The 27,530-nt window shown below is 38.8% G+C and overlaps 1 protein-coding gene across 1 annotated transcript; it reads left to right on the forward strand.

Moving 5' to 3' along the window:
• The first annotated feature begins 96 nt into the window (after positions 1–96).
• Positions 97–26,014, forward strand: cspg4ba (chondroitin sulfate proteoglycan 4ba). The gene is made up of 10 exons (XM_017452379.3): positions 97–334; positions 5,440–5,603; positions 7,074–10,643; positions 10,745–11,218; positions 12,317–12,493; positions 16,590–16,788; positions 17,401–17,532; positions 19,802–19,974; positions 21,135–21,315; positions 21,529–26,014. The coding sequence occupies exons 1-10, from the start codon at positions 277–279 to the stop codon at positions 23,556–23,558; spliced, it is 7,158 nt and encodes a 2,385-aa protein (XP_017307868.1). The 5' UTR covers positions 97–276; the 3' UTR covers positions 23,559–26,014.
• Positions 26,015–27,530: the final 1,516 nt, after the last annotated feature.

Raw genomic sequence — 27,530 nt, forward strand, 5'->3', positions numbered from 1 at the left:
ATTGATGCAGTGGTTTGGGATGCAGCCCTGTAGTGCACTTTTCTGGGAAGTGGGAAGTGATGCAGTGGTTTGGGATGCAGCCCTGTAGTGCAGGGGAGCTGGAGTGGGCGGAGCTACATGGGGAATGTAGAGAGGAGTTGAGTTGGTTAAAGGGGTTTAGTTTAGTTTAGATTTTTTTTGAGTGCTGTTTTAGTGTTTGTAGAACTGCGACTAATAAAATGGCTCGTAGTTTTGTGGGATTTTGCGTTGAACCGGAATAAAAACAAGGCGGGTAAAATGAAGACTTTACTTTCCTACGGGTTTCTGCTGCTGTTTGTCGGAGTGGCCCGAGGAGGTAAGTTAGTTATAGGACCTCCAAACTTTCATTAAATACAAACAAACAAACATGTAGAAAAAAATATTTAAACACACGACTTATCCATGCAACAGGTTAAATAAAGCGTTACTCTTATTCTCGGTTTGTCTAAACATCCTAAGAAATAGTTTTTCTCTTTCCCCACTCACTCGTTATTTAGTGGCGAGTTCCACTGTTATGTTACAGACCCACATGGGAAATGTATACATTATATTTTAAACTTTCTTTCTGAATAAATACAGTTGAAGTTTACACACGCATACAGCATCTGCAAAAGGTTAATAATTAAAAAAAATAAAAGTATATAAATAATAATAAAAAGAGTTACCAGAAACATAGCATGTTGTTTTATATTTAGTCCTGCCCTGAATAAGCTATTTCACATAACAGATGTTTACATTATAGTCCACGAGACACAGTAATAACTGAATTTACACAAATGAACCAGTTCAAAAGTTTACATGAGTCTTACTGCTATGTGTAGTTACCTGCATGATCATTGGCTGTTTAATTTGTTATTATTTTGTTTATCTCTTTTCATGTAGTTCTGCCTTTCATAAGCTATATAAGATATTTACATGTTCCCCAGAAGACAAAATAATATCAATTTACACCGATCATCCTGTTCAAAAGTTTACACACTCCTGGCTCTTAATGTATCGTGTTGCCTTCTTGAGCATCAGTGAATGTTTGCACCTTTTGTAATAATTGTGTATGAGTCCCTCAGTGTGAAAAGATAGATCTCAGCATCATATAGTCGCTGTTAGAAAGGGCTCAATGCAGAATATGATGGAAAAGTGAAGAACGTGCAGGACCGGGTGGATTTTTCTGAAGAACAGTGGGCAGTTTAACTGCTCAGGACAAACAAGGGACTCGTGATCAACTATCACAAAACATGAAAACAGTCATGGATCATCCAGGTAACGACACGCACTATTAAGAATCAGGCGTGCAAATTTTTTATGATCCCTCTTATTTAAAAAAAAAAAAAAAAACATTTTGCAAATTCTGCAATTCATATGTAAACTTAGTTTATAACTCATAGTTCTACATTAAAACAAATTTCTAAAGAAATATCAGCGCTACAGTAAGTCAATCACATACGTGAGATTAAACTCGTCCAGACTTCTCAATGTTGTGGCAGACTCATCGATCATCGATGCTGAAGAGAGAGAAAGGGTCGAGAGGGTATGATCGCGGCACACCACGATATGTGCAAGTGAAACAATGTTTGGTTCGTGAAGCTGGAAAATAAAAAAAAGTCTAAAGAAGCGACTCGTTAAGAGAATCACTCTTAGCTTTCGATCATTTATTGAAATAATGGAACATGTTTCCTGATTTTTTCCTTTCTAAAAAGTAGCCCTCCTTTTGTAAATACTCATAAACATGTCATTTTTTAAGCACTAAAGACAGCTGTGCAAAATAGCAATTTGCTTCTGTAAGTAGTAAAACATGATGGTGCATGCTGTTATAGGAAAACAATCAACAACTGAGTGGGGTGATGAGGCGAGACATGATGCTGGTTAATAATTTTTTTTATTGCAGTGCTTTATACAGTGTTTTATAACTCTGATAGCACATCAGTTTTCAAATGACTACATTGTTAGAAAGTAAATGTACTTTTTATCCATTTATAGTTACATTTAATGTTGTGGAACAACAGCACAACATTAAATGTTGTGCTCTCTTACATTACAACAGATATAAAGAGCCAGTTCCTTACCAGACTTTTTTTTCTTAAACAAAATATACAGCTTGTCATGTTTCCAAGAAACCTCAGTCCTCTATCCAGAAGAATTTCTTGTGTCAGAAAACGTAAAGTTTTCCAGCTTTATCTCTGATTGTTACAAAACGCTGACACTGGAGACTCCTTCCATACATGCTAAAAGAACGTCTCCTCCCAAAAAAACCTCACTATGTCAACAATTACATATATTTTAAATCTGTTTATGTGGAGTGTCTGGCGTATAAGTCCCTGTGTACGTTGTTACTATAGAAACCATATTATATTACAATAACCACATCTTGTAGCTGAACTAGTGTTGTTATAGAAAATGGACCAACAGCTTCTGACCAATCAGGATCAAGCGTATACTTCTTCATTACATCTTAGTAACTTGATAACTATATATTTGTTATGCTTAGGGAAAGGAAAAGCTATCCCCAAATGATCTGTTCTCAGAACACCACATCAATCTAATGAATGTTGTCAATAATGAGCAGGAAGTCCCTGTGATCATCTTTTTTGTCTCAACTTTCGGGGGAAAAAACCAAACAGGCGTTTTAAACGTTCTTAATGTACATAATTACATGCCTTATTTTAGCCAGTAATGTTAGATTTGGTTAAGTGTGGATTTCATTCACATATTTCACATGCCTTATCTACAGCTGGATGTACACAGTGTCCGGTAGAAGGCCTGATCTCAGGTGTGATGACATGACATGCCCTGTATTCTTCAAGATGTTGTTCATGACTGATGTTTCCTCCACATCTGTTTTTTTTTTTTATTTATTCAAGCCAGAAAAACTCATTCTTGTATCCCGTTTGTGGTATACCCTTGGACTTACTTCAGTACTTTAGGTCATGTGTTTGATATTTCAGAGGACTGTTAAGAGAAAGCAAGCGCAGTACAGTGGCATGAATTCTCCATGGCGTTTAACCAAATCTGACATACCATTTTGATGCTAAAGTAGACGCCACATGTAACCAACCCACTAATCAAGGCTTTTCAGGAGTGTTTAAACACTGAGGTGAGGTCACACATTTGTTGAGAGGTTGATGAGAGTGCAGACAGAGTATGGAGATCACAGGGCTATGTAGAGGGGTAGAGAGCGAAACAGCTGCGGCCGAAGGGCCTTCTGTAGCCGGTCTTTTATTGTAGTGGCAGCGTGTTGTCGGGTCCAAGCATGCCAGCGCATGCACACACACACATTATAGTGTTTTGTTGGCAGTACCATGCATATCACAGCTTTCCTTAAAGGCAACAGGCAATTTAGAAAATTTGATTAAAAAAATAAATGTGTGGTTCTCACTTCAAATGATATATTTAGGTAAGAAGGGAAGAGTTCAACAAAAAATATAGTATTCTGTAGTTCTCGTCCTGCAGAGTCTGTGTGGTAAAGCTTTAAAGGCCCAGCATTTTTCAACTTAACTCTGTTTCTGACGTCTGTAGCGTATGTGTGATTACCACAAACACTCGTTTTAAAACGACTTCCTGTGCTGAGAGAAGACCAGAAATTCTGTTTACTCAAAATTCACCTAGAAGGGCAGTTGACCTTAACCTTTAAGGGCAGTTGTTGAATTCTATCAATAAGGGTTTAAAACATGCGAGTATATAATGTGTGTTCATTGTTACATTGTATAAATAAATTTGACTGACATGAGAGAGAGCTGTGTTATGTAGTTTTATCCAACGTGACTACATTCATTTATCTTCAGTAACAGCTTCATGTAGTTGTTGTATGCTATCCTTGACATGCTATCCTCAACCCAGTCTGGGTGTTCTCCGCTCACCTCTCTCATCAACACCACAGAACTGCCACTTACTGGATACTTTTAGTTTTTCCACATCATTCTGTGCAAAAACTTGAGAGACTGATAAGTGTGAAAACCCCAGATAATCAGCAGTTTCTGAAGTACTTAAACCAGCTCATATGGTCAGAGTCACTGAGATCACTTTTTTCCCTCATTCTGATGTTTGATGTGAACATCAACTGAAGCTCTTGACCTGTGTATAGGATTTTATACAGTGTACTGCTACTATGTGATTGGCTAATTGCATCAATGCGTTCCTAATTAGGGATGCTCCGATCGATCGGCTGCCGATCGGTATCGCCCGATAATCACATTCTCGGTGATCTGTAGTCTCTAAATTTGGCCGATCTCACGAACCGATCGCAGTTTGATGACGTAAAAAATGTGAGGACGTAAAACACATGACGATGTTAAACTTTAGCACCGCGGTCATGTTCATGTCATCGCCAGTGTGGAATTATTACGAGGCCTCAAGAAACAATGAAAAATTCCCCATTTGCCGTGTATTTTTAAAGGCTTATTAAAATGTTCATTGTAACATGAATATTTGTTGTGCTTATTTATTTGATTCTCAATTTAAACAACAATCTACAACATTACTGTAAATAATATAACCAAGGCAACATCTGTGGTATTACTTCATCTGGGGAAAAAAAGGTTAACAGTGACCGTCAACGGAAAGCTTACATATCACTTATATAAAGCTTGATCGATCAGCCGATTATGATGACAAGAAATCGGTAATCTGTATCGGCTGCAAAAAGTCCTAGTTCCTATCAAAGTGGCAGGTAACTTCCACAGTCCCATCTATCCATCCATCCATCCATCTTCCAACCGCTTACTCCTTTTCAGGGTCGCGGGGGAACCTGGAGCCTATTCCAGGAAACATCGGGCAGAAGGCGGGGTACACCCTGGACAGAGTGCCAGTCCATCGCAAGGCACAATCACATACACACTCACACATGCTCTACGGACACTTTAGACATGCCAATCAGACTACCATGCATGTCTTTGGACTGGGGGAGGAAACCGGAGCACCCGGAGGAAACCCCCGCAGCACGGGGAGAACATGCAAACTCCACACACACATGGCCCCGGTGGGAATCGAACCCCGGACCCTGGAGGTGTGAGGCGAACCACTAAGCCACTGTGTGCCCCCAGTCCCATCTATGAAAAGATAATTTCTCCAGATCTCCTGAATAAAAAAAAACGTTTCGCATGAACATTTATTGACGGCCCCAACAACTGTTGTTAGACATTCATTATGAGTAAATTTAAAATAAGTAGACTTTCCTTTTTTTTTTCCTCAATATGGGAAAATGTTTTGTAATTCTTGTTTGTTGTAATTACACATTAACTACATGTGTAGTAGATAGAGATACTGTAAGTGTGAATAATGCTGAGGTATTCCTTTAACAGCCAACTAAGACCTGTATATCAACCATGTATATTTGCATAGTATATATATATATATATATATATATATATATATAATTTTTTTACTGTTTATTGTATGTCTATGTAAAATATATTCTCTGCTCTCTCTCAGCTTCCTTTTATGGTGATGGATTTGTGCAGTTAAAAGTGAAAGAATCGACTCAGCTCAACACACTCCGTGTCCGCTTCCGCACGTCTAGCCAGAGAGGTGTGCTCTTCCTGGCTGCAGGGCAAAGCGATTACCTGCTGCTGGAACTCAGTTCTGGCAGACTTCAGGCAAGTCATGTACACGTCTATCATCATGTTATACAGTGTGTGAGGCTCACTACCGTTCACTCACTGAAATGCACACGTCAGTTCCTTTCCGCTCAAAGGTATTTAATCGGTTCAGCTGTGGAAGTGAAAACCACAATCGATATTTATGCGAAGCTCAGTGAGATGATGTTAGAGTGCAACCATAACAGTGCAGATTTTTTCAAATGATCATCTCATTGTAGCTTTCTTCATCATTTTTCAACATGTAGCTGTTCTTTTTAGTACCGATAACACCTCCCTCTTTTAGATGCTTCACCGTGGCAGTGTCAGATGAAATCAGCAGAACAGAGCTTTTTCAACACAGGAAAGTGTCAAAGAAAAGTCCTGCATTTATGAATCGTTCACGTGAAAGTCGCATCATTCAAAGTAAATATTCGAGACAGTACGTCTGATGTTTCAGCTTTGTAGATCTAGATCTCGATCGTGACACCGATTTTTGTCATTTTGTTCCTGGGACGAGAATTCCATATAGTGAAGACATCACACGTTAGTGTGATTATACAGCTGTTATACAAGACTCGACAAGTCTATCCAAGTAGTTCTTCTCTGTGACATGACCGTGACATACCTATTTGAGCCTGTAAGCACAGGAAACAGGGATGTTGCTTCTTTTACATGACTAGTACATAATATAAATAATGAAACATGACAATGTGTGCTGTTAGAGGAATCTAATTAGTGCCAGGTTTGAGCAACACTACCAGCTAGAACTTTCCAATAACAGCACGTGTTATTCTTCTTATCCCACACTGATTTGCCAACAATAACATGCTTTTATTAACTAAAGAACAGAACGTCATGCATTTCATCAGTTTAATAGTTAATAATTTAATGTTGTGGAATGTCAGTGATAAAAGTTTTTTTTCCCTTGCTTTTTAAATTTATAAGGAAGAGTTAAAAAAAAAAAAAAAACTTACCATGTTACCCAGAAACTGGAAACTCCTATCTTGAAGACTTTCCCATTGTGGGAAACATACTGACTGTTACAAGACTCCATAAATGTTAAATAAACACCTCCTTACAGAACGATTTATCATATGATTGTACCTCTTTGTTAAATATAAACATTTTAAAATCTGTTGTTTATTCAGTTTATATTATATATTATAATATAAGCATCACTAAAGTCCCTGTAAATGAGTAATTTATTAAAACTAATGCACCAACATAAACCTGTGATTTGAAGTACAGCCAGTACTTCCACCAGGTCACGCCATTATAGAAAGTTAATCAACAGCTTCTGACCAATCAGAGAAGAATTTAACAGCTGTGTGGTCTAAAAATATATTACAAAATAAAAATATGGCTGTTATATAATATGTGTATATTAAATATTGTGTTTGGTTAGTGATTAAAAAAATGAGTCCTTTTTAAAATAAATTAAATAATCTATAACTATAATCTAAAATGTAGATTGATTTTCATCCATAGGCAAAGTTGGATCTTGGTTCTGGTGAGCGAATTCTACACTCAGACAAAGGGAACCCACTGAATGACTTGGCTTGGCACACAGTAGATCTTCTCCATGACAGATTTAATGTAAACCTAACTGTGGACAAGCATGTCCAGACCAGCCAGACACTTCCAGGCTCACAGAAAGAGCTGGATATCAGTGATGGTTTATATATTGGTGGGACAGGAGGATTGGATAAAGTCTATCTCCCTACTGACCTCACTGGCTTCCGTGGTTGCCTTGATGAAGTGCTATTTAATCAGCACAACCTCCTCTCATCGCTTAGGCCATACTCTGGCTTAAAGAACGTCTATGAGGTTTCTCTTGGATGCAGTCCACAGTTCTTTGCTAATGAAGAGGAGGCAATCAGTTTTTTCAGTTCCAGGGCATACGTCTCTCTTCCTCCTCGGTCTGCACAGCAAGAATGGACTCTTGAATGCTTGGTACATACATCAGCTCCAGAGGGAATCATTATGTACAATTCTGCTCGAGAAGGGGGCTTTGTTGCCATGGAGATTCACGATGGCTTACTTGTTGCTGTGGTGGGCAGAGATGGATTGAGAACAGAGCTCCGCTCTCTTACTTTCATCAATGACAAGAAGTGGCATTATGTTAAGCTTTACTTCACCTCTAAAAGCTTGCAGCTAACCGTCGACGGAGAGACTGTGAGGTCTAGTATTAAATCCAGATCAAAATCCTTGCATTTGAAAGGTTTTCTTTTCCTTGGTGGCGTAGATGATGGTACTCGCTCTGAAGTCAGAAAGGTGGGCCTGTCATCAGTGGCAGGAAAGCGCATTAAAGGTGGCTCCTTCAAAGGATGCTTTAGAGATATTAAGATCAATGGCATTTTAACAGGTCTCCCAGACGCTCTGGTGACCAAAGACATCTCAGTCGGCTGTGAACCGGAAAAGGAACCTCAGGTTAGCCCCACTTTGAGCCCGAGTACTGTGAGTCAGATTTTTGAATATGTCACTCAGTTACCGTCTATAGATATGTCCACCCTTGCAAAAGGTCTGGTTGCTGGGCATGGACAAAATTTCTTGCAACTTAGGAACCTTGTTGTCCCTGAGGGTGGTCGCGCATCATTGGAATCAAAACACATCAAAGTGAACCTGGATTTCAAGAAGCTCGGAATCCGTCAGTCTCAGATCATGTTGAGAATCGAAGAGCAGCCAGTGCATGGTCAATTGAGGTTTGATGTGGACCAGGAGCAAGAAGAATATACGTTCAGTATGCTGGACCTGTGGCATGGCAGAGTGATATACATCCATGGAGGTTCTGAAGATCCACAAGACTACTTCATGTTCTCGGTGTTCTCCAGTAGCAGAAAAGTGACACCGAGCTACCTCAAGGGAGAGAAGTCGTACAGATTCAATGTGACAGTAACACCAACAAACGATGCCCCTGAATTGAGCCTGCCTGAAGGAAATCTCTTTGTTCTACTGGAGAACTCTAGGAAGAGGTTAACCACTGATGTGTTGAAAGCCACAGATGTAGACAGCAGCTCCACAGATTTGGTTTACTCTGTATTGGGAAATCTTAATGTTGATGCTGGGTTTCTGGAAACTGATGATAACCCTGGTCAGGCAGTTACTTCATTCCCTCATTCAGCTCTGGAAGCAGGAAAAATAAACTATGCCCACGCCGGAGTAAGGAACTCAAGGATAGTGTTGAGGGTTAGTGATGGAGAGAAGATAAGCAACACGGTGGTGCTACGAATTATGGCGGTTAAATTGGAATACAGCATTATAAACAACACTGGGGTGGAGGTCACTCAAGGAGAAATGGCTCTAATAACCACTACACAGTTAGCCATTCAGACAAATGCAGTAAGGCAAGTAGTAGACATTCATTATGATGTTGTTGAGCCGCCAAGATTTGGAGAATTACAGAAGCTTCATTCAAATGGAGAATGGAAGTTCGTTCATTCTTTCTCTCAACGAGTTTTGGAGAAAGACCGTCTGAGATACCTTAGCACCTTTAAGGATATTCAGTCTGCTAATGTAACCGATCACTTCAAGTGTAAAATCACAATTGCAACAAAAGCAACAGAAGAACTGGTGTTTAATATAAAGACTAAATGGATTAATTACATTGTGGAGAGAAATGAAGTCCTCGAAATGGACAAAATCAGAAGAATTGCGATTGATTCAGAGCATCTATATGCGACGGCACAAGGTGCGGCTTTAACTGAGGACGAGATTTATTTCAAGCTTCTCTCTTCAACGAAGAAAGGGTTGATTTTGCTGAGTAATGAAAAGCTAGGTACATATTCAACATTTAGCCAAATGAACATCACTAACATGGAAGTGGAATATCAACTAATCGATAGATCGTCTGAGAACACAAGTGACCGGTTTGAATTTCAGGTGTTCAGCAAGCACGCTCGTTCAACTAGTCACGTATTCAGGATAAATATCAGAGCAGATATCAACAGCGTTTACATTAAAAACAGTGGACTTTCAGTTTTTGAAGGCGAGAGCAAACTTATTACGAACAATGAACTGTTTGCTGAGACTCTGAGTACTAAAGAAATCTACTACACAGTCACTGAGATGCCAAGACATGGCAAACTAGCACGAATCAACCTGTCCAACTCAACCAAGGATTATGATAATCTGATGTCTTTTACCAATCAGGATATCACAGAGGAGCGCCTCATGTACATCCATGATGACAGCGAAACAACTCATGATCAGTTCAGATTTACAGCTTCGACAAGTCCGCTGGCAAAGAGCCTCGACAACGAAGATGAGGTCGGCTCCAGAGACGGTGTCTTCAACATCTCTATACAGTTAGTAAATGATGAGAAACCTGTTCGAATCGTGGATAAAGTGTTCCATGTTGTCAAAAACGGACAGAAGCTGTTGACGTTGGATGACTTGTGCTACCATGATGCAGACTCCGACTTTAGTGATGGGCAGCTTGTTTACACCCGCCGCGGGATCCCTATAGGCGATCTAGTGTTTGTAAATGACACGTCTCACAAACTGTACCAGTTTCACCAAGAGGACTTGGAACAGAAGCGAGTGTTGTTTGTTCACCGTGGGATGAACTCTGGCCGCTTTGTGCTTTTCGTGTCGGATGGCAAGCACTACATCTCCTCACTGTTGGATATCAGCGCTCAGGAACCGTACCTTAAGGTCGTCAACAATACAGGCCTGTTGGTCCAAAAAGGACAGGCCGGGACATTCAGCATTGCTAATTTCAGTGTGGTTACAAACATGGACATCAGGGAAGACCGTGAAATCAATTTTAAGATTAATGACTCTCCAAAACACGGAGCATTGTTTTTAAAAGACAAGCAAATTGACTCTTTTACCCAGTATGAACTGAAGAATGCTTTGCTGTCGTATCGCCATGACGGCAGCAAGAATTTGGCTGAATTTTTCAGTATCAACGTGGAAGCAAAAGGGTTGCTTGTGGAAGCCAGGATCAATGTGAAAGTGTACTTGGAAAGCCACCAGAAGCCACCTGTCATACTCAACAAGGAAATCTTAGTGGTAGACGAGGGAAAGCCAGTGAAGATTGAACGCAGTAAACTTGAGGTGAAAAATTATTATTATAATAATTATAATTCTATTCCTCCAACCATTTAACGCTTTGATATTAAAGTACAGTGGTCTTGTTTGTTTTTTTTATTTTCCAGGTCACTCATGAAGCAAATTTGCCCAATGAAATCATCTTCACTGTCAAAGTTGCTCCAACTTATGGATATCTGCGAAGTTTTGTTAGCAATAAAGAACAATTCCAGGGACGTGAGCAGGACCCTTTAATGACCTTCACACAACAAGACATCAACGCTGGTAATGTCCAGTATGTACAGATAACGCCTGACCAGGTGAACGACTCCTTCGTTTTGGAAGCCAGCAACGGGGTTGCAGAGCTGAGTGGAATCGTTATGTCTGTGGTTATCATTCCTCGATATATACCTGTTGAGGTGTTCAATGTTACGCTGAAAGAAGGAGCGTCCAAAGCCTTGACAGAAAAGATCATCCGAGTTACCAGCCAGCATTTCTCTGGGCTTCACTTTGTGTATTACGTGTCAGAGGGACCAATGCATGGACACATTGAGAACTCTCGTTTCCCAGGAACACCCACAACATATTTTACCAGAAAACAGGTGAGATACATAGCATAATATACAGTATAAAGGTGCAAGAAAAATGCTTAACAACAGGGTGGTGTGAAGCAACAGTTGTTCTTTCACTTTCTCGGGAAACCGCAAAGCTCAAAATCCTCTGTCCTGTAAATTTACAGCTTTTCACCTGACTGTTACACTGCGCTGGCACTGGAGACTTGCAAATGATTTGCAAATCTCATAAACCCACATGTTATTCACAATAGAACATAGAAAACATAAAGTTTAAACTGATTTTTAAACATTTTTCAACTTTTCCAGCCTTTTGTTGCCCCCGTCCCAAGTTTTTTGAGATGTGTTGTGGCCATAAGATTCTAAATTACCGTTTTTTTTCTTCCTTAAAATGGTACGTTTCCTCAGTTTAAACATTTGATATGTTTTCTATGTTCTGTTGTGAATAACATATGGGTTTATGAGCTTTGCAAATCATTGCACTGTGTTTTTATTGACATTTTACACAACGTCCCAACTTATTTGGAATTGGGGTTGTAGATGATTAGATGTTGTTGTTTTTTTATTGTTATTTTAAACATGTTTTTAAAATCCATTTACTTGGATTATGTGGAACGTCCACCGTACAAGTCTCTTTGTAAACGATGTTACTACAGAAATTATACCATATTATAATACGCAAATGATTATAAACCTGTGATTAGCAGGAACTACTGTCAGAGCTGCTATTATAGAAAATTAATTGACAACTTCTGACCATTCACCACTGATAATTCAACAGGGTTGTGGTATAAATACAGTACAGATTATCACATTGGCATTCATAACGAATCAAGTACAAGAACATAATAAAGAATCAGAGTAGTTTAATATTTCCAAAATGTAACCGTTTCAAAATCAGTGAGAGAACAGAGCTATTACTGAATAACCATCTGACCGAGTAGTTACACATTTCACCATTAGTGAGTCACTGAAAGCGAAGTATTACCAAAAGAGTATCACATTCTCTACTGTTCGTAGTTATATTAAAGTCTTACTCATAACTGTAACATGAACCCATTTGTTCCAGCCACTCTATTTTCATTCACTAGCTCATGTCTTTTGTTTTTCTCTACTGCACTGATCCAGGTGGAGCAGGAGTTTATCTACTATGTCCACGACAACTCTGAGACATTACAGGACTACTTCACTGTTATAGCCAATGCCACGGATCTGCGGAAACACAGCATACCAAGGACAGTGCATGTTCAAGTCACACCAGTAAATGATGAACCTCCGGTTATCACGGCCAACAAAGTCCTCAGGGTGGGTGCACTTCAAATCCTCTGGGTTCAGTATTCAATAGAAGAAGGGTTTAGACACTAGAGAGCATGTAGTGCTTGATAAATCTCTATGTTTTCTATAAGACACACAGTCCTGGATTGAAAGTATAGTTCCCAAGTTATTATGTTTCTTTGGGTTTTCATTGTTCACAGGGGTATGCGGTGTTGTGTTTAAGTTACTTTGTACCAAAGCATTCATTTTATGACTGCAGATCTACATAGAGTCTAACTATAGACTCTGGCTCTAATTTGAGAGGCACCAAAAGGACTGTCCTAAATGCTTTGGATTCCTCCAGGCATTCAATAGCCATTTGCTGTGAAATGTAAGGATTAGCGCACTGAAGGATTAACAGAGTTTGGACAAACCGTCGCAGACATCAGATATGTCGAGCGTGTTAAATTACTCACTGCCTACACGGGAACATGAACTTTGCTCAGCTTAAGAGACTGTAGATTTGACTATTTTACTCTATAGTCATGTTTTGGTGTGTGAAATCAGGTTCTCGTGAATACTTTAGGTTGCCACCAGGGGGCGCTCTACAGTAACATTTACAAAACAGAACCTCTGCATGATAAAGGCAAAGTTTTCTTTCCATAAAGACTCAGATTTGGGTATTCTTTACTCGCAGGTTAAACTTTTATCAGGTTGCGTATACCTAAATTTATTCAACACCGGGTCAGCAGTGGGTCTCATCATTGATGGATGAGACAGAAAGGGACTGATACACTCCATATGGGTTAATCAAATACCAAATAATGTGGCCACTGGATGTATGTCAGTAACTCAGTAGTCACAGTATTTTCGAAATCAAATCAGATTCCTTCTATTCCATCACAAGTCCACCGATAAATGTATAGTTCACCTTATATTTTAACTTCAGTCATTTTTTCACATTGTTAGTGATTTTCTCTCGTCTTTTCACCACGGCAGACAGCAGGCTAACAGGATGTTGTGGCTTCCTTAAAGCGAAGCCTTCACTCCGTCTCACTGACTTGTCCACTCATCTGTCGTGACATGAAAAAGCTGGCTAGGAACGCAAGTTTCACTCTGAATATTTGAGAAACAAGACTACCAGCACATAATATGAACCTACTCAATCCATAGGGCCAGCAAGCACAACTGACATAAAAGTGCCGGAGCTTTTACTGAAGTGCACACGGAAGCCTTCATTATCAATTTTAAATGGCTGCTTTACTATTATATTTATAACATATAACATCTATAACATATACCAGTGTTCAAACCTGCTGACTGAGTCTTTGAATAAGTAAAAAAGTATATAAAACGTGATGACTGGGAGGTGTGAAGTAGCCAGACTTAAAGCGGGGTTGATTATTTTGCTATAGCAGCACACCCTGTAGTGTTTTATTCCTCTTATACAACAGCAATTTGCCATTTATTTATTTATTTATTTATTATTAAAGAATGACACATCATACTTTTATCTTTTTTTATGTGAAACGAGTTATTTTCCATGGTGGTTATACCACAGTATAGTTGAATGCTTGATTCTGATTGGGCAGAAGGTGCATTATTTTTGTATAACCGCACAGTTAATTCTGGCTCTAACATTAACGCTCATGTTAGTTCTAATGTGTTATTGCTTTTAAAGTAACAGCTCATACACAGGAACTTGTATGGCGGACGCTGCGCATAATCTAAGACTAATAATAAACAGATGTAAAAATGGGATGTTGTTTAAAAAGCAGTTCTTATAATCATTGATAAGGTGAAGTTTTCTGGAAGACATCTGAGTTATAAGAGCTTTCGGGTGTCTGTACTACTTTCTGTTTTCTTGGTAAAAATAGCCGGTTGTGTGTTTGTGTGTGGGAGAGAAAGAGAGAGAGGCTGTTGATAGACTGACTGCTTATCGCAGCTGTAACGTAGTAAGAACAGGAACTAACTTGCTTCTCGGATGTTTCACGACATTAAATCCAGCTACACACCATTAAAATGTGTGACATGTCCTTCATTAATAAATTAAATTCATCATCATCATCGTTGGCAAATCGCTGTGGAATAAGCAGAATGACACGCTCCAGACCGTGCTTTTATATAAAAGCAATGCACTTCAGAAGGGTAGCATCAACATTTCCCCGTCCCAAACCCCTACTTCATCTCTGACTGTTGCAAAGCACCGATACTGGTGGCTCTGGGGAAACTTCACCAACAGTTACACACACGTTTTTAAACCATTTACTTCTTATGATTTGCATTGCAAGTGGAACTAGTGTCAGAGTTGCTGTTATAAAAAAATTAACCGACACCTTCCGACCAATCAGAATCGAGAATTCGGTAGCATACATGTCCACTTTATATCTGCTCTCATCTCAAAACAAATGTACCTTACTAACTACGTTCAGGTATGACAACACACGGTAACCTTTTGAGTTGTTTTTGTTCAGACCGCAGTGTGACTTTTTTTTTTTTTTTTCTTCCCTCAGTGTGCACACACATCTATGTTTCGTTGACCTTGAGACCTCACAGAGAGAATGACATGACCCTGACTCTAGGCTGCTAATTGAAATACTTACAAAAGCACACATGAGTCACTTGTGTAATCAGGAATCTGAGAGAGATGTGTTTGAGACGTGTGCTTTGAGAGACCTACACAGTGCAGTCTAAAATATTGGACAGTAACATGTTCTTTGCTTTGACTCTGTGAGCTGGCACACCAGATCTGAATTAAACTATGATTTATGAGGTTTACATCAATATCAATGACATGGTTTAGTTCAAATCCACAGTGCAGCAGTTCAAGGACAAAAACGGCACAAAAAAATGTGACTGTCCGGTAAATAATGGACTGCTCAGTGCTTTATTCGGATAATTAGGTATAAACCTTTGTATTGTTGGGTCATCAGAATGATCAGAATTTACAGCCTACCATGAGATGCAACATTTTATAGACACCGTCCTTCAACTAATAATGTGTTGTTGTTTTGTTTTTTTACTGTTTCACCCATTAGACTAAGCAGTGAAGATGTCTGCTGAATGTCAGAACATTTACTCTAACTTTAATAATTCATGTTCGAATAGTTATCATTCAAATAATTATTGATAAATGTAATAATGCTCTGCAATATATTTTTTACAGCCAGTATTCAGAAAATTCAAATTAAAATAAATTTAAATGTATTTATAGTAAGTATTACAAACAGAAAAGAATAATTATTATAAATAATTGTTTATTAAACATTTATAATACGTGTAGTAATACTTTGTACTGTGTCAGTATTTTGGAAGTTGTAAATAAAATTATTATTAGTCAGTTGTTTAATATTTGATTGATATTTTTTTTTTAATCAAAAAATAAATAAATAAATAATAAGGGCACACGGTGGCTTAGTGGTTAGCACGTTCGCCTCACACCTCCTCGGGGGTTCGATACCCACCGTGACCCCGTGTGGATGGAGTTTGCATGTACTCCCCATGTTGCAGGGGTTTCCTCTGGGTACTCTGGTTTCTCCCCCAGTCCAAAGACATGCGTGATAGGCTGATTGTCATGTCCAAAGTGTCCGTAGTGTATGAATGGGTGTGTGAATGTGTATGTGATTGTACCCTGCAATGTATTGGCACCCTGTCCAGGGTGTTCCCCGCCTTGTGCCTGATGATCCCTGGGATAGGCTCCAGGTTCCCCGTGACCCTGAAAAGGAAAAGTGGTATAGAAGACGGGTGGATGGATAATAATAATAATAATAATAATAATAATGAATTTAGCAGTGCTAGGCAATTATTTATATATATTTTAAGGTATGATAAACATTTTGAAAATTCAATACTGTTTATGGTTTTGTTGCAGCTGCTTTGCTAATGTTTGAACACAGACTGAGGGAAAGGAGACAGGGCGTACCAAGTGATTAAATTGGTTGTATTTGGTCTGATCTTTTCGTAGAAATAACCTAAAACCAGACAAACTTGGATAACAAAGCTACTTAGCGAAATATTATCCTGATTACATCAGCAAGAATTGTTATCATGGTATTCTACTAGAACGTTTATTGCCTAGCTCTAATTAGCAGCATACGATTGCATCAGTCCACTGAACCCCCACTGTATCTCTGTTCATTTTAATTAGGTTTGGGTCGGCTCTATGACCGAAATCACTCCTGAAGATCTGAATGCAGAGGATGAAGATACAGCTGCAGAACAGCTACATTACCTCACCACTCAACCCAGTAATGGTCACCTGGCACTGAAAAGTGCTCCCACTAGACCGGTCATGAACTTCACTCAGGCTCACATAGACCAGGGACAACTACTGTTCGTGCACCGTGGTAAATAATTCACCACCCAGATATGCTTCCATGTGGTAAAAACAGAAAGGTGTGTGGGGGGGGTCATATTGTGTATCTTACAATCACGAAGGAGCAACCATGATGCTTCTCAAAGCCCAGAGTGACGGATTGTTTTCAGCCAAAGATTCGGTGAAGGGCCATTGAGTTTTGATGTAAGGTTGAGAAAAATAATACTTCTGTATTTGAAGTAATGCATGCTGTTGAATAGTGTGCAGTTTCTCCAGGGATCAAATAACAAGGTCTAAAAATAGACACACATCACAAGGCACGGTGTTGATGTGTCAGGTTCGTAAAAAACAAACACGTCTATAATAGAAAAACTACAAATAAGGTTAACCCTGCACCATGTTACAGACTTTTATAGTAGGTATGGGTAGGAAGACGCTTAGAACTGTTTTTTATATTTTTTTTATATACTTATAATAACTTACCAATTCATCCTGCATTTCCTTCAGGAGCCATAGAAAAAGTAAGAGCTACCCATTATTAATTTCACACTGCAAATGAAAACCGTAAATTCTCAGCTGTCCCAGTGGTACCATACACGCCACACGGTCACCCTCATTGAGTCTGCTTTATTGTCTTCTCCAGGAGCCACGGCTGGAGGTTTTAACTTCCAGGTGAACGATGGGGTGAACTTTGCTCCAAGGCAGATATTCAGTGTAACAGCTCATACACTTGTTCTCCACATGGAAAGGAGCGGTCCACTTAAGGTGTTTCCAGGTAAGTCTGCTATTGCACCAAGATTGCTCAAGCACAACTGTATTTTACAAAACACACATGTTGTGCTGCGGTTTGTTTTGGCAAACAAACACTAAAACATTAATGTTTTGCATTATAGAAAACCGAGTGTACATGGCATTCAAAAAACAAACCAGCTCATATCTTCAGGCCAAAAGATGCCTTCCTTCAGGCTCCTGTCGTTAATTCCTACATTTTAATATGAGCTTCATATCAGCCATGACCATAAACACCCTGTCTAAAAGTTTAATAGCTTGTAAGCTATGTAGCAAAGTCCTTTCAAGTATTTCCACTTAGCACAACAAGCCTAATGGTAAACATGTTATGTTGAAAAGACTCCAGACTTAATTTAGTAACTCTTAGTAATATGCCGGATTTAATCCCCAGTGCTAAAAACAGCTGCCTACTCACTGTTTTGTCTGGGGCAGTATATAAAACAGCTGGTGTGCCTGTTTTCTGTCCTGTAAATGTGCATTGGCAATCGTTTTGTTGGCACATTCAGCAGGGGTTTTTGGGGAGTGACTGGTGCCAGGTACTCATCTACAGTCTGAACTTAAGTGCTGTGTAAGTGCAAAAGTTTGCCTCGCCCATGGTTTTTGAATGAACAAACGAGGGAAAATGTAGCTTGATATAAAAGCTGTATATAAAAAATAGAATTCCAAAGTGTAAAAAAAAAAAAAAAAGAAATTGGCAAGCAATCTGGCAGAGTTACCAAAGATCTGTCAGGAAAGAAACTGCAAAAGCTTGAATTACTTACTAGGAGGTAAAGAAGTTGGAAGCAATTAAAAAGTTGAAAGAGCAAAGAGTGATACAAATTATTACAACCCCAATTCCAAAAAAAAAGTTGGGACGCTGTGTGAAATGCCAATAAAAACAGAATGCAATGATTTGCAAATCTCATAAACCCATATGTTATTCACAATAGAACACAGAAATTATATCAGATGTTTAAACTGAGGAAACGTAGTATTTAAAGGAAAAATTAAGGCGATTTTGAATCTGATGGCCGCAACACGTCTCAAAAAAGTTGGGACGGGGCACCAAAAGGCTGGAAAAGTAAGTGTTATTAAAAAGAAACAGCTGGAGGTATACAGGAGGTAATTGGCAACAGGTCAGTAACATGATTAGGTATAAAAAGAATATCTTATGCAGGCAGACTTTATGAGATTTCTGTTTTAATTGACATTTTACACAGCATCCCGACTTTTTCGGAATTGGGGGTTGTATATTTAAATCTACATCAATTAATAAATGAGATATGAAATATTTATATCACTCAGAAAGAGACGTACAAACCTATGCACTGATATAATTTTGGGCTTTTAAAAAAAAAATCTTATCAGTTTTTACATGTGATAATGAAGACTCATTCATAAAGACTACAAATAAACATTTTCTTCTTAAGGGTACGCAAACCTTTGCACGTGACTATACTTTATTGCCGTGTGCGGAAAAAACACAAAGTCTGTCTAATGTCCTTTGAGACGTTCACCTTTTCCTTGTTCGTCCTGGCATAAAACGTGATAAAACTTTTACATGATAAAACTTGTTGCTATGGAAACCAGTTTCCCCACATGTTTTATTGGTTGCTGTCTATACACACGAAACACTTCATCAGTACCTTTTTGAATATTTTTTTTTTTCATCCTGCTGAACAAAAAAAGCAAGTGCTCAGTGCTGTAAGTGACATGGGTAATAAGAAATAAATGAATAATTATGTTAAAATCGCATGGAACTTTGCACGTGGTTTTGACCGGATGAGGAAGTATTTATCCCGATCACAAATTAAATGTTCTTCCCCTTTCATTCTCAGATATGCTGTACGCACATTTATAAAAGCGAGCTGATGAAAGGATTGTCGTTCCTTGATTGTAAATGAGTGTATTTTAGTAGCATACTTCCCCAACAGGGCTTATAATTGGGCTGGCTTTATTACTATAATTGTGTTAACGAGAGAAACAAAATCTCAAAAAAAAAAACAAAGTCATGAACTCATCATCGTTCTAAGTTGTTTTTTTCCCCTGTGAATGCCATCTAAAGAACAAAGCTTTAATTTAGCTCAGATGAACACAAGTGTATAAAAGGTGTTGCCACAAAGATTCAAACACATTCAGCCATCAAAGCATCCAAATACCCAGTGATGTGGTAATGTTTATAGCAAGTGCCAGACGTTTGCTGTTGTTTTTTTTTAACTGCGCTTTTAACAGCTGGAGTTCATCTGGACTAATGTTTAGCCTTGTTTTCAATCCAGGCGCTTTATCCTCCATTTCAAAAGATGTCCTCAAAACAACAACCAATGACAATGAAGACAATTCAAACCGCACCATTGTTTTCACCATTGTTAATCCCCCGAAATTTGGAAAGCTGGTGACTGTGCAGGCAGACAAGTCCATCACTGAGATTTCTTCCTTCACACAAGAAATGGTGAGTGCTGTAAAAACTCATGATTTGCATGGAGAGAGCAATTATAACCCAATAAATTATACATTTATCTTCCGTGAATCTGCGTTGCTGTAAGGATATGTCATTATGCCATCTGTCTTATTAGCTGCTGGGGGGGATGGATAAATCATCTGAAGTAATATTAACAGGGGAAAGATTGTGAATTTTAGATGACAGGATTTGTATTGTATTGTGAAATATAATATTCTTTATATTTCATATCTTGGGTAGGTCATATTTTGTAATTATAGAAATTAATCATCACTGTGTGTGAAATCGCTCCTTCACTCACTCACATTCAGTTTTTCCTATAAAACTGTTCAGTATAGTGCACTATATAGGCAGGAGAGACGGAGACATCAGACTGGATTCAGAAAATACTTACCAACGTATGAACAATTAAAATGCTCCAAATTACCTAGTGAACGAAGACCATAAAAATACCATCCAAAATAAACTAGGCTTCTCCTAAGTATGGTAAAATACACCAAAAATACACAAGTGATTTACTATGACTGAAAGTGTTTTCACATATTAAATACACCGTTGAAAAGTAAAAGCAATTTTATTTATATTTAGATCTACATGTCATTTATATATATAATTTACATGTTCAATTCAATTTTATTTGTATAGCGCTTTTTACATTAGACATTGTCTCAAAGCAGCTTTACAGAAATATCAACACGGTATACAGATATTAAAGGTGCGAATTTATCCCAACTGAGCAAGCCACTGAGTGGCGACGGTGGCAAGGAAAAACTCCCTAAGATGTTTTAAGAGGAAGAAACCTTGAGAGGAACCCGACTCAGAAGCGAACCCATCCAGTATGCTCCAGTATCCATCCTGACAATAATTCTTAGCTCAAGGAAAATGCGATGCATTGTGGTAGTTTAGTGCAGAGGTAGTGTGCAACGTTTGTACACTGGATTTATGGTGCACTATGGGTAATAATATAATATAATATAATATAATATAATATAATATAATATAATATAATAATAATAATAATAATAATAAACTAACCAGGCAATATCATTTTGGATAAAACGACTTCATGCCAAATAGTGCACTATATGGTGAACAGGAAACAAATTCAAACACGGCTGTTGTTTCACTTGTAATAAATGTGATCATTCCAGGTTGATGAGGGTAAGGTGGCATATGAACAAAGTGTCGACTCTGTTGGATGGGCAGCGTTAGACAAGTTCATGTTCACTGTGTCATCACCTCCTGCAAGCCTTGAGGCTCAGACCTTTGATATCGACATCTCTTATGAAAATGCGGGGCCTGAACAAAACTCTCTCCTTCTTCAAAACACGGGTATGATTAAACCACTGATTTTCCACTTACCTGTTTTACCTAATCACAATTTCAAATGTGAAAACTAACTAAACAACCTAGCAGTTCATTATGCAAGGTCACTGGTGATTCACCAGTAGTCACCGGTCAGGCCAGTAGTGTCTATTTTGTAATTTTGCGTAGGTGTTTTGTAAAAGAAAACAAAGAATTTCTCAACTTTGTTTTGTGTTTCAGGAGCTGTGGTAATAGAAGGAGACAAAGTAGTCATTGACAAAATGATGCTGGATGCATCAAATCTCCTTACCAAACAGCCAGAGTCTCGTCGCAACTTGTATGACGTCTGGTTCCAGGTCACGTCACTACCTCAACATGGTGTCATCATTGTGGGTGAACGGAATCTTACAAAGGAAAAGCCATACTTCTCTCAGTTCATTCTGAACAAATATGGAATAACCTACCAACACGACAACTCTGAGACCACGCAAGACCACTTTGTCTTTGATGCTTTCCTTAACCTGAAGAGCAAACCTGCACAGCGCCCTCAGGATGACCGTGAAGTGTTAGAGGAAACATTTAACATTACGGTCACTCCGGTGAATGATCAGCCACCTGTCCTGAAGACCAAAGCACCAAGCCTCAAAGTGGTTCAAGGAGACACTGTGGCTCTTGGACCCAGCAACTTGAATGTAGAAGACCTTGACAACTCCCCAGAAGATATCCAGTACTCTGTGATCAGCAAACCTAGCAATGGATTCCTTTCTCTTATAGGAAGTCTAAATGTGTCTGTGGATACCTTTTCTCAAGCCCAGATCAACAATGGTGAAGTATTCTTTGTCCAAGATGGCAGTCCTGCATCTGGGGTGTTCTATTTCAGTGTCACCGATGGTCATCACCGGCCAATCTACAAACTTTTCAACCTAGAGGTGTTGAAGATTTCCATTTCAATTGTCAATCAAACAGATCTGATCTTGGAGCAGGGACAAACATCAGTGGTGCTCAACCAGTCACACCTGGCTGCAGGGACTAATGGAAAAAACACTACTGTCCAATATAAAATAACTGCTCCGCCAAAGTATGGCAAACTTCTCTTGGACAATGAAGAGGTTACTGCTTTTAATCAGAATGATTTGCAAGCACATAGATTAAGTTACCATATGGTCAATCTTGCATCCTCTCATGATAACTTTGAGTTCACTGCCTTCACATCGGAGGCAAACCTGACTGACCAAATGGTTAACATCACAGTTAAGCCTTTAATTTTGTATGCAGAAGGTGTAAAGTTATCAAATGAAATTCGTGTTAAGCTTAAGGCAGACTTTCTCAATGTCTCTGAGCTTGCCCTGATAAGTGGTGCCGATCCCTTGTTTGAAATCCTGTCCCCACCAATATATGGCAAGATTATAAAGATTGGAAAGGGGAAAAAAGCAGAACCTACAAAGACATTTTTCTTTAGCGAGTTACAGCAGGAAAAACTTGCCATTGAGCTAAAGGCCAACCTTACTGCAGTTCAAGAGGTGAATGACTCATTAAGATTTGTCCTAAAAGCTGGCAACCTCCAACCTGCAAATGGGGAGTTCGTCTTTAGCATTGTGCCATGTGACCCTGCTCTCATAACAACCACAGCTGTCTCATTGTACACAAGAAGTACTGCTTCATCCAGCCAAACCACAGTTATGAGCTCTCCTCTCATTTCCAAATCTCCATCAATTCAGCCTTCAGCGCTGGTCACCAAGGCCGCACCAAAGCTCAAGGGCCGCAATCGCTGGGGTAACTCGAACCGCAGTGACTCTCATGCTACTACTATGCTTAAACCAACTCTTGGTCAAGAAATTGTCCCAATGAGGAACCAACCAGTGAGAGTTGAGTCAGTGTCTCAGAGCAGCTCCTCCTCCAACCCCATGCTCATCATCCTCCCACTGCTCGCTCTTCTACTTGTGGTGATTGTTGTCATATCGGTGTTACTACTGTGTCGAAACAAGCAGAAAAAGAAAAAATCTTTGAATGGTGCCTCTGTTCCTAAAGCCTTTCCTGACAGTAAACACTATCAAGGTCATCCAGAGAGGACTGCAATGGTTCCGTTAGTCACTGTAACCCCTCTCAGCCCAAGCAACCCTGGTAGTCCTGCTCTGACGAGATTCCAGACAGGCAACCCTGCCTATGGGCAATCCATGTCTCTGTGCTCCTTTGGTGACATGGCTCTTGAAGCCACACAGTTCTGCAGGACTACAAACCCTGCGTTGCAGCAGAATCAGTATTGGGTGTGAGCTATAATCATGTGGATAAGGACCAGATCAATCACAGTGTTTTAGTTGAAACCGTTTTGCATTGTTACTAGTTGACTGAATCTTGTATCCAGACTGTTGAATTCATTGTTGGAGCAATGTGGTAGACAATGCAACGGCTAATTTACTTATTTGTTTTTGTATCCGGGTCACAGTTGTGCTGCTTGGATCAGTACTTTGTCTGTCTACATCTGAAATCCCCATTTTTACCTGGCATTAGCTTAAAGAGGTTAAAACACTACCTTTCTCTTTTTTTTATGATGCTGGACTTCACAACTCTGGTTCTTTTGCACTCAACTTTAATCCACTTTTAAGGAAACTATTAAACAAGCCAAATTGAACAAGATGAACTCATTTGTTCAAGTTTGACAGACAAGATGTGTAGCCACAAACCTCCATAATGAGATGAGGTGTAATTAACAATAGTCGTTTTTTTCCAAACTTTTAAAGAACTCCGAATTATTAAAGTATTAAATATTTAAGGATTCTGAAGTGCAAAACAGTGGTATGGGTGCGAGCAGTGATATTGAAGGAGAACTCTGATAACTGCACTACACTAGACTGGACTAGCATTCTGGGTGGCGTCTGCTTTGTGCTAGGCAAACAAACCACAACACTAAAAAAAAGATCGAGTGTAGGAGTGGAGATGGGGAAGTGGTGGGGGAGAAAAGAGTCATGAAATTCAAAAGGAAGAGAGGGGAATTACTAGTAAGATAGCCAGTATGAAGTTGGAGTTTTGATCCATTTCTGTGTATTAAATATTGTGTTTTAAATCATTGTGACTACTAGATATTCTAGTGTATGGGGGCATGGTGGCTTAGTGGTTAGCGCCTTTGCTCATACCTCTGGGGCTGGGGGTTTGATTCCTGCCACTGCTCTGTGTGCACGGAGTTTGCATGTTCTCCCCGTGCTTCACAGGTTTCCTCAGGGTGCTCCTGTTTCCTACCTGTCCAAAGACATGCATTGTAAGTTGATTGGCATCTCTAAGTTGTCCGTCGTGTGTATGATTGTGGCCTGTAATAGGTTGGCACCCTGTCCAGGGTGCCCCCACCTTGAGCCAGGCTCCCCACGACCCTGTGTAGGATAAGTGGTACAGAAAATGGATGGATGGATGGATGGATATTCTAGCATGTCATGCACTTGCTCATTGTTGGTCTTGCAGGCCAGTATTGTAGCCTTAAGCACATGTTTTAAGCACTATCTCCTTTCACAGAAAGTTGACATTTGACCATCACTGCAAAAGCAGCGTATTGTTTTTTTTTTGTTGTTGTTGCTTTTTTTTTTTTTTACATAAAGTGCTCAAAAGTTTGCTGATACAAAACCAGACCTGTGTGCAACACCCTAAAAATGGTGTGGTATACATTACTACAGTTTTGCATGCAAGCGTCTAGAGAGTCTTGGCATGGGACTAGAATGCAGTAAACCTCACAAAATTTTCAGTCTCACTACGTCTATGTTCTGAAAAGCACACTGTTGTCATGAAAAAATACGTCTCCCTGAGGGACTGAGCATGGAGGTACACACAGAGGCATACTCTAAGGCTCACTGTGCGTGCTGTAGAGTTGTCCTGATTTCACCTAACCCTGAGGAAAGTCCAGGTCCATCACACTTTGTTTTGAAACAATATGGTTCAGTCTACTATGACAATAATCTAATGGGGATTTTAATGGATGTCTTGTTTTCTTTCCAATCACCAGGATTGGCAGTAGTTATTCAACCGTATCAGTGACCCTGCTTCTGTCTACCTCAGACATCTGCTGTAGGAGTGAACCATGCAACCAAAAAATGTTCAGAAACCTTTTTAAAAGACAGAATCTTTTATACAACTAAACACTCAGATTGCATTAAGGTACTATATACGTTCATGCTGTTGGTATTTTACAACATACAAATATTTATTTCTATATCCAACTTATGTATTGTACATATTTAAACAGAAATGTGGTACATCATTTGTTTATGATTATTCCTATTATTCTAAGTACAATTATTGATTTTTTAAATATATATATATATATATATATATATATATATATATATATATATATATATATATATATATATATCTCAGGTATTGGGAGATTATATTAGACACTGAAGCTGCATTACACTGTTTGTCATGAGAGCACATGATGTAACTGTATATTACAGTTAGCACTGACTTGTTGGAAAGACAGTTACTCTTTTCTTATTTATATTTTAACATGTTGAGCTACTGAAACCATTTATAGTGCATGACTTCACTAGTGTGGGCTGTAGATTATTTGTACCTTTCAATTGTGTTTATTCCACTGCAAAAAAAAAAAAAAGAAGTTTCATCTGTTCTGGTCTTTATCACTGGACGTGTAATCTTTTGCTCACTGTATTGTTATGTTTGTCAATAAATCGTGCATGTACAGCACCTAATTAAGTCACAGTAAAGTCATGTTTCATCCGTTTGTATTCGGGTTGTATTTATGCCCATGGTTCTCAAAGTGGGGTCTGGGCTCCATGATGCACATATAACCAGGGGAGTTTTTTTTGTAAATGACATGGTGGCGGTGGAGATTACTAAGAATTAAAATGTGCAGTAATCATATGGGGTTATTTGTGAATTCTTTTCATCTGGAAGTGGTCTCTGGCAACAAAAGGTTTAAGAACCCATGTTTTAGGTTATACCATGTTGTCCTTTTAATTATATATTTTGCACCTTATTTTACCATTAAATTTCAAATCCACTGTCCACACAGCACTATTATTATTTTTGTTACACTACATACACACTGTGTTTTTCCTTATTCGAAAAGGCAGTTTTCCCAGCAGCATCTATTGTTTTACCATCTGGATATCTCCTCTTCATTTGGCTGGGCTCATACTGTAGGGAACACGAAATATCCTGGAAGGGAAATGAATATCCTTTCAGAATGTAATTGCTATGGTATGTCTCTTCACATGCTTAATTACTGTGATTTTAGAAGCCGTAAGGTACTGAACGTGCTATTTGAAGGCAGCAGAATTGAATTTGGTGAATTAAAATGTTCACCAGGCGATTCTCAGGAGGGTTTGTGCAGAGAAAACAAAGGAGAAGCTGAGTGATAGCAAATTGTGTAATCTTCAGATTTCATCCTATCAATCAATTAATCTTAACATTTTGAGATTACTACAGAGAGTGTTGGAAGGCTTCAGTATGTGTGACCTTTTGGTCAGGTAAAATAAGGGGATATAGTTTAGTCTAGGTCTTTTGTCTTGGCCATTATCTTTTAAAACTGTTAATCACTTCTGCTCTTTGAAAACTAAATATAGCACAATAGTTAATTGGCTGTACCTTCTGTAGCTTCTTAACTCTTTATGTAATGTCGGAATGGTTGGTACACTTTAAAAGAAAAGAAAATGTGTAAAATAAACATTATGATTCATGTTTATCATTCAAACAATTGAATAAAGCACTTCCTATTCCTCTGAACAGAGGTCATCCTTATAATATAAAGTTACACACTTTATCCAGTTGTCTTCCATAGCTTTGGAGAACTACCAATGCTTTTCACACAAAGGGTTAACATGTAAACATGTAACAGGGTCACCTGTAAAGGTTCAAGACAAATACTGCACTTGCACAAACTTAGGAATATAACAGAGCTTGAAATTGTCTACAAGGTTTCCAACATTGTTACCTACTATAGTTAGAGGCTCAGACCTTTTATTATCTCCAGCGGTTTGCCAATAATTTGGAATTTTTTTTTAAAAAGGCTATTTTTCAACCCCATACCTTCAAGCTTATCACTCATTGCATGGACTCATTCCTATCAAGGGTGTCAATAATTTAGCAGTTGACTATATATTCATCCAAGGAAGTAAGATGCATGGTAAAATCATGGAAGATCAAAGCAAGTGTGTTATAATGTTAAAGATGTTTCACTCAACTTGATCAGTTGAATGGTATCGAATGGTGGAAAATTCACCAGTATTTATAGTTCT

Source organism: Ictalurus punctatus, chromosome 22, assembly GCF_001660625.3.
Source record: "Ictalurus punctatus breed USDA103 chromosome 22, Coco_2.0, whole genome shotgun sequence".
NCBI lineage: Eukaryota > Metazoa > Chordata > Actinopteri > Siluriformes > Ictaluridae > Ictalurus > Ictalurus punctatus.

Bases quoted from the DNA above. Each gene is read 5' to 3' on its own strand.
- cspg4ba (XM_017452379.3), top strand. From the start codon at position 277: ATGAAGACTTTACTTTCCTACGGGTTTCTGCTGCTGTTTGTCGGAGTG. The intron at 17,533-19,801 runs GTAAGTCTGCTA...TTTTCAATCCAG, and splicing joins TCCACTTAAGGTGTTTCCAG to GCGCTTTATCCTCCATTTCA. The intron at 19,975-21,134 runs GTGAGTGCTGTA...TGATCATTCCAG, and splicing joins CTTCCTTCACACAAGAAATG to GTTGATGAGGGTAAGGTGGC.